This window comes from Oryzias latipes, chromosome 5 (genome assembly GCF_002234675.1).
Source record: "Oryzias latipes chromosome 5, ASM223467v1".
NCBI lineage: Eukaryota > Metazoa > Chordata > Actinopteri > Beloniformes > Adrianichthyidae > Oryzias > Oryzias latipes.
This window is the reverse complement of record NC_019863.2, coordinates 27,025,939-27,034,411: the sequence shown is the minus strand read 5'-3', so window position 1 is coordinate 27,034,411 and position 8,473 is coordinate 27,025,939. Positions and strand designations below refer to the sequence as shown.

General features: G+C 39.8%; 1 protein-coding gene across 1 annotated transcript; it reads left to right on the top strand.

Annotated features, from left to right (window-relative positions):
• The first annotated feature begins 6,527 nt into the window (after positions 1 to 6,527).
• LOC101161394 (probable G-protein coupled receptor 25) lies at positions 6,528 to 8,258 on the top strand. Its single transcript, XM_004069240.4, has one exon. It carries the CDS (start codon positions 6,619 to 6,621, stop codon positions 7,732 to 7,734), a length of 1,116 nt encoding a protein of 371 aa, XP_004069288.1. The 5' UTR covers positions 6,528 to 6,618; the 3' UTR covers positions 7,735 to 8,258.
• Positions 8,259 to 8,473: the final 215 nt, after the last annotated feature.

Below are 8,473 nucleotides of genomic sequence, written 5' to 3'. Positions count from 1 at the left end.
AATGTCAACAGCCAATCCTAAGCCACTCTGAGGACCAGATAAAATAAAAACATCCATAAGCACTTAATTATTTTTCCCCCCCTTATACTTCTTATAGCAAAGATCCTTCACTGTTGTAGGTGACACCCATCCAATTGAGGCAATCGTCTGCTACAGGAACCTGGGTGATAAAGACGTCCACCAAGGGAAGCTGTCAACCGGTCTCATCGTGAGCTAATGAAGATGTGAATGTCATAGCAGAAACTCTTCTAATTCACCATTCAAAGTTTTTCTTGCTGCTTAGCATCACGCCCGTTTTGCAATTTAACCAGTGTAACTTAATTTTAGGTTTGCATCCTCATCATTTTGAGATTCAATAAGCATAATATGATCAGTTCCTGTTCTCATTTCTGTTCAGACTTGATTATAAATAAATTGGCATAATTTGGTGTTCTTTTTAAAGAATAGCAGCAAGTTTTTTCATGTGAAAATACATGTGAATATCTCAATGCCAGACTTAAGAACTAAATCTAAAACAAGTTTAAAGCATGAAATTTGAAAGATTAAGTAAGTAGCAGGTTTTTGCGTTGTTTCTCAGACTGTTAGGTTACACAGCTCAGTGGAGTTTAGAGCACAGGAAACACAAGCACTGTTTTGCGGTCTGACAGTGTTTACTTCATGCTCTGAGATAGAAAGATAAGCCCCAGTTGGAGCTGAGATGCTTTGACCATAAACTTTGAATGTGCAGGAAGCCTGCAAGTACTCTATTTATCCAAATGATGACAGTTTTCTTTAACCTTAAGCCTTCATTAAAAAATAAATGCATTGACTGTAAAAAATAAATGCATTGACTGGAAAACATATGAATGGAAATGAAAGAGTATTTGAACGATTGTTGAACAATTAGGAGGAGATCCTTCTCAATGTTCATGCCATGTTCATCAAAATCAATCACCTGTGCAACAGCGTAGCTTGACTCTCCCCCCTCTTTGAAGAAATATCTTTTGTGGCTAAGTTTAAACGACATTTTTCATTTCGACAAGTGCAACGTGAAAAAAGCCAGAGACATTTTTGGGCCATTACACAACTGACAGTTGAAGGGATGGGGGTTTGCAACTCCACAAAGAAATACCGGAAAGTCTACAAAAAGCCCTGCCAGCCTGTTGGTACAACCAGGTATTATTAGAGATGGAAGACATGAAATCAAAAGTAAAAACTTTATAAAAAAAAAGAAAGCAGAGAGTGTTTAAATAATCTGTGACATTGTCTGCTGACTGAAACTTTCACAGAATAACCGTTTTGCATTTGACAATCAGCCATAAATCCTTTATATATGTCCTGATTGCAGGCATTTTTCACAACATTTTACAGTTTTCAAAATTGCCAAAAATTTTAAACATTGGGTAATGTAGCACATTCTGAACTACTCAAGTACAGTAGACTAACGGTAAATGGTTACCTTTGATCTACATGAGATGCAGAAAACCACCACACCTCTTTTTTTTCCTGGGTAAAGCAGATCTACGTTAGCTGTTGACTTTTGCTCACTAGACAGAACACACTCGGTTTCAGACTTTCCAGATGCAACAGCCGCAGTAAGTTCATAGCCTTTTTAAGAGACTGCTCTGGGTTAGGGGTTTCAAAAGTGATCGTCTGCGTGCCAGTTTCACAAAAACAACCTGCTTGCCTCAAACAACTAGGCAACCACTTAACAGGGAGGCTTTGCCAGTATTACCAGAAGCAGTTTATCTTAAGGTAACATCTGGTAGTCATTTTGAAAGTGTACCTAACCACCAGGGTTTTGGTGAAGATTAATATTTTTGCTCCACAGTCACTGCTGTCCAAGATGAATCTTGGGGTCAGGTTTGAGTCATGCAGATCATCAAATGAGGACATATGAGGAGTAAACTCTGGGGAATTGCAGTCAAATTAAAAGATTACTTGTTGGATCAAATGAAACATTCCAAAAAAATATATTTTTTACAATCTTTGACAATACTTAGCATCTCACCTGTTCCTATGTGATACCGCTTTTTTATTTTCAAGTATTTTCAGCAAAAAAAAAAGAAAGCATCCAAACACAAAAAGTTGTAAAGAAATTGGGCTGTTTTTAGTGACATAAACTGCTATATTTAAGTCCCACTTATATTGTCACGGCGTGTAGACGGATCCCAGAGCAGAGTCAGACTGGATGTGTCAGATAAGTGACGTTTATTAGCTTCACCACAGGAACAAAACCAAAGGAGGCAGACTGGGGGTGAAGGCAGGAGGCTAGGCCACAGACAGCGTTCACAGGAACAAGGGCGAGGCCACATGGAAAGAAAAATAACCTGGCAGGTTGGAAGAGCCAGGGAGAGGCTTTTAAAGGACAGTGTAGATTGGGTGCAGGTGTGCGGAGACACCCGTCTAGAAGGCCACGCCTCCTGCCCCAGGCCACCCTGCAGAAGCACAAAGCAGACAAAACATAAGTACAAAACACAACAACACAAAACCAAATAAAAGAAAACCCCTAACCATAACATATATAATCTTTTTAATGTGTTGTAAAAGTGTTCCTCATGGTTTTTTGATCATAATTATGCCATTTTAGCCAAAATAAAAAAAAGTTGTTTTCTTGGACTTAGCTTCTGCAGAGCAATAGAAATACACCTCTTAGTTGAGGGCACAACTGTTGACGTGGAGTTCTTCTTCCTGACATCCACCTGTTTACACTTTTCCTGCTAGCTTCCAGCCCCTGTGGAGATGATCAGTTTTTGATTATACTTAAACACTTTTCTTTAAGCTTTTATTTGGTTCTATTTATTCATTCATCTTCTAATCCATTTTATCCTTTTCGGGGTCACAGGGCTGCCATAGCCTATCCTGGCCACTTGTGGGTGAAGGCAGGGGACCCCCTGGTCAGTCTGTCACAGGGCCACAATCACACACCCACGCACTCTCACATTCACACCTAGGGACAATTTAGAGTAACCAATTTACCTATGAAGCATGTTTTTGGATGGTGGGAGGAAGCCGGAGTCCCAGGAGAAAACCTGCGCATGCACAGGGAGAACATGCAAACTCCACACAGATAAGTCCCCCATTGATGTTGTGTTTTTCATGTCCCCCAGCCAAGACTTGAACCAGGGGCCTTCTTGCTGTGAGGCAAGTACACTAACCACTGCGCCACCGTGCAGCCCCTGTTCTATTTATATATATGAATGTTGTGTGCTTCTTTGCTGTAAAATGAACAAGTGCTGAACTCAGAATAAGGTTGTCTGTGTCTGTAATTTTTTGTCTGTGCTCAGTTGTTTATGAAACAGAGACATCTGTGGATTGCGGACGGGAGATGCGGACGTGACCGTCATTGACTGGAGGGAAAATATCTGCTTGCTTGCAGGAGAGACAGGATGATAGAAATTCAGGCAAGGGTCAGGGCAGGCAAACATAGTCAGTGTCAAAAGACAGAAGGTATGGTCAGGTCCAAAAAAAACACTCAGTAATAAAGAAAGAGTGGCCCAAACAGTACTTCACACTGAGCTCAGCTCAGTTAAAATATGCTGTGGTTGATTGATTGAATGTGAGTTAACTTCCAGGAAGTGTGGTTAGAACTTGCTGGTTCCCGCTGGTGACCAGAGGGGGAGACAGAGTTCTGACTTCGGACAACAACAACCAAATTTCCCAAGCTGGGATCAATAAAGTATCTTATCTTAACTTAGAAAAAAAGTTGTCTCCTGGGGGAGCAGAGAGAGAGAGAGCAGATGACAGCGGAGCTTTCTGACCTGGTGGTGTCTGATGCGTCTTAATCTCTCCCTTTGCAAAGGTTTGAACTTTCATGCAGACTCTTGTGCGATTTATTTCTTTTCCCACTGCACATTAAATCTTTGGTGTCCGTGACCATCCGAACCTGCAAAGGCCATTTTGCGGCCGTATCACCCCTCAGAATCACAACCTCACATTACTGGTGCAACAAAAAAGGTGAGCAATGCTAGAGCTGTCCAGCTGTACAGCTTTGAGCCAGATGCCCGCTCAGATGAGGAAAATGAATGAACATGGGTGTACAATGGATGCATCAGAATGAAGCAACCAGGGAGCTTGTTGCCCGCCTATTGCAATGTTCTACATCACCGCTACAAGCTTTTTTCAATGGCATTTTTTTGTCTGCTCCTGATTAACAGCGATTTGAAAAAATAAATACTCAGAAATGAAATTGAATCAATTAGTTCAAAAGGGGCCCAAGTCCACAATTTTTCAAAATAGAGATATTACGTTTTATGGTCTTCGAGGGAAAAGCTTTCTGATTATGTGCAAAAAAGTCCCAAGTCCGTTGTAATGTATTGACTATGCTTGACATTTAAAATGCATTAAGTGCAAAATTCCTGGACTTGGGCCTCTCTTGCATGGGTTTTGCTTTATGGCAGCACTAGTTATCCAATATGGCAGCGCCCCTGTTTCCTTCAGGAAGGGCCCAAGTCCAGAGACTTTAGTTTGCTAGTCCTCTGAAATTATAAAAGTGAGGTGCTTCATATTATAGCATTTGTAAGCTATGAACTGGTGCTAAATCTGGGTAAAGTATTAATCATTTGGTGTAGCCTCACTTTAAGCTATGCAATTAAAATTATTTCCTGGAAAAACAAACCTCTTGGACTTGGGCCCCTTTTGAACTAACCGATTGAATTATAAGCTTGATATATGTCTTTCATCATGAGCAAAATGTTAAAGACACAAAAAACATAATTTTCATTGGAGTTGGTCTTAAAACCGTCCCCCTTTTCTTATGCTTTTATTGTGATAAATGTGGAAAACTGTACACCCTTCCGCCCAATAAAAAGTGAAAAAGCACAAAAATAATAACAATACTAAAAGAAAGCACCTGGCTACTGTATTTAAAAGGACCTGCCTTTGAAAAGAGTAAAGGAAGAAGTATGCATGGAAACCTTAACGCATTTGGGAGGCCTTTCTCCCTTCCTCTCATCTGCTCCCCCCTATACTGCACCCAAGCAATTGTTTATTTTCTCCCATTGAGACTGCTCCATTCAGGGTTTTTCACATTTACTCGGCTCAATTGGAGTGAGACAGCGCTTATTCGAGGAGTGGAATGTAACGTTCCACTGACCGAGCAGCAAGAATGCAGCAGAAATAATTACAAACTTTTCCAAGGAGAATCTGCAGCTGCAAACAACGCGGGGCGGACGAGGTTCTGCGCTGTGAGGAGTAAATCCACACGTCACCAGTGACACAGAGAGTGTTTGAATGACACCTAAAGGGGAACTAGATTCTCACTGAAGATGTGCTTTCTTTACAAAAGCTTTCCCGTAAACAACAACTGACATGGTCCCGCTGAAAGAAGTCAAGGTAATGGCAGCTCTGGACAAAAAAGAATCAGGGTAAAGGTTTTTGCATCTTGTACTGTAGTTACGACTTCTGAGATGTTCTTTCAAACAGCAGCCAGACCCAAGCATATATATATTTTTTGCAATCACCCAACACAAGTTAATGAACTTATGACAATAGGAAGATTGCAAAAACTCAGACTTTTCTAGATGAGTTGCAATTTTTTATGCCATGTATGTCTGAGTCATAACCTCAGATTGAGGTTATGACTAAGACAGAAAAAAATAAAGTTTTGAAATCTTGATTTAAAAAAAGCTGCACAAAAGTCCAATGAAGTTGGAGGTAAGAAAAAAAAATACAAACTAAGACTTTACAAGTGTCAAAACATTGGTGTGTAGTTCTTTTTAGTCGCTGTTGCACCAAAGGAGCTGTAGTAAAAAAAAGGTAAGCTACTCACAAAAACAAGCATCACTATCAATGCATTTAATGATGAAGATGAGGGTTAAACACCGTTTGAAATGACTTTTTTTCATTTGAGATATTACTTCAACTTGTTCTGTCATCAGCATGGACAAATATCTCCACAAACGCATGTTAACACATTAAAAATAACAATTAGGCTCAAAAGAGTTACCGGTAATCAAAGCTCGTCAAGCAAAGTCTAGGGGAAACTCTTTCAGGCTTGATTTTTAGGGCAATCTGAAACAAGAGCGAAGATGCAAACAACAAAAAAGAATGAGAAAGAACAAGGTGAAAGGTTTTGTTTGAAGAAAAAAAAATTCCACAGCTGGTCTAACTTTGGGTTTAAGGTCACATTTATGGAACAAATGTGAATCTCACCTGCCCCGCACTGGCTGAATGTGGACATTTACAAAGGAAACAACCTTTAATGCAAACATGAAATTAAACAGTGAAGATAATCTGTTACAGAGGGGGGGGGGGGGGGATCACACATGTTGGATATGCAAAAATACATTTAGGAGCTTTTGGAGGGAAGACATGAAAGAGGACAAAATAAATCCGTGCAAAACTGTTTCTTTTTTTGTCATCCTCTTGATTTATTTTAGCGTTATAAGGTAGATTGGATTTTTTACAACTTTTTGATTCAATTAAATAAAAGTCTCGTACATGAGAAAGGCCAAAAAGGAGGAAGTTTTCTCAGACAGACAAAGGAAATAGCCCGTAGATCTGAGAGGAGGAGAGATAAACACCAAGTTCTTCTTTTCTCGCTGTGGTTAGTACTTGTGATATAAAGTAGCAGAAAGCTGGTACGGTTAGATTTACTCTCTGGCAGAGCACTGCTCAGCTTCTCACTGATCTCTCGTCATGGAAGCCACAACTGAGTATTTCAGTGATGAATATTACTATTATAATTACAGTGATGAAAATGAAACTAACTTGGATGGCCCGGAAATTTGTGCCAGCTCAAATTTTTATGGGTTCCACATCTTCCTGCCCGTGATCTATTATCTTATATTCTTCACAGGATTCTGGGGAAACCTTTTTGTGATCTCAGTGGTGGTGAGCAAAGGAAAACACAGAGGTCGTCTGGTGGATATCTTTGTTGTCAACCTGGCTGTGGCTGACCTCATATTCGTCCTCACATTGCCCCTCTGGGCCATCTCTGCCTCCCAGAACAACCACTGGAACTTTGGATCTGCGAGTAACTGGCTGTGCAAACTGAGCAGCTACATCATTTCTGTCAATCGCTTCTCCAACATCTTCTTTCTCACCTGCATGAGCATTGATCGCTACCTGGTCATAGTGAAGCTGATGGACTCGAGGTACCTCAGAAGAAGTTGGTGCATCATTGCCACTTGCATTGCTGTCTGGATTACCTCCCTCGTGCTTGGCATCCCGTCTCTGGTATACAGAGAGGTGGAGACGTACGATCAAAGCCAGGCCTGTCTGGAAGACTCCTCTTCAACGTTTTTTCTCGTCACAAACCTGATGATGGCATTTTTGACTTTCGTCTTTCCAGTTCTAATTATTGTGCTCTGCTATGGCACCATCATCATGCATCTGAACAAGCACTGCAGTGCTGTGGGAAATCCTCGGGCGGAGGCCCGTCGAAGACACTCTTTGAAAATGGTCCTCTGCATCATAATAGCCTTTGTGGTGTCCTGGCTCCCCTACAATATCTTTAAAAGCTTTAATATCATTTTACGCCTCTCCCAGGCCCAAGTAGGATGTGAAACTCAGTACGTCCAAAACAACGGCCTCCTCATCTCTTGCTGCATGGCTTTCTTCAACAGCTGTGTAAATCCAGTCATCTACTTCGTCCTGGACCATAACTTCAGGCAGCGAGCGGGGATGCTCTATCACAGCTGCAAAGGAAAGCCTCAGATGCTGCAAAGCTTCAACTCCTCAATTACCTTCACCAACGCGTCAGAAAGTTTTGGAACAAGTGGTGGCCGAAGCCAGTTTCAGATTTCGCAGTAGGAGCACAGAACACACGGAGATCGTCAGGTCTGAGGATCGCAAAGTCAGTATTTCACAGTTCCACTAAGATTTGTATGAAATATTTTGAGTTCACTTTTATGACAGAAATAAGTTTCTTTCTTTAGAGATCTTCAAAAATGCTTTTTTATTCCTCTCGGAATATTTTTCATTATTATTTTTATTTTCTTCAGTTCATTTACCTCTAAATTATGCTCTATTTTAGGCATTGGTAAACAAGTTGTATTATTTTTGTCTGTGATAAAAATGTTTTTACATATAAATAGTTAAGTATTGTTTTGCATTAATAGACAGCATTTCATTATGTTTTGTAATATCAATATATCAGTATCTTAAACAGTTATTCACCCACTGAGCAGCATTATGTGTCAAGCTGTGTTTGAGGAGTGTTATCGTCATGCATCAAGTTGTACTTTCATATATTTTTAGTTGTCCTTTCTAACATGACTATGTGAACTTAAAATATACGTAAGTTTATGCTAAATAATAAACAGGTTTGTTCTGAAGATAGAAGTCTGATTTTTTTGGGGCTATAAAAAAATATGAATATTTTAAATGAAGGTGATTAAAATTGAGAAATTGCTTGTACAGTATTGAAAACAATACTTTTTTTAAAGAAAAAATGTATTTTTTAATTTGTGCAACAAATTTTATCTGTTTTGTAACTTTTTCTGTTTTAAAAGCTTATTTAAGGGAAATTTCAATTTTGTTTTGATCAAAT

Bases quoted from the DNA above. Each gene is read 5' to 3' on its own strand.
- LOC101161394 (XM_004069240.4), top strand. From the start codon at position 6,619: ATGGAAGCCACAACTGAGTATTTCAGTGATGAATATTACTATTATAAT.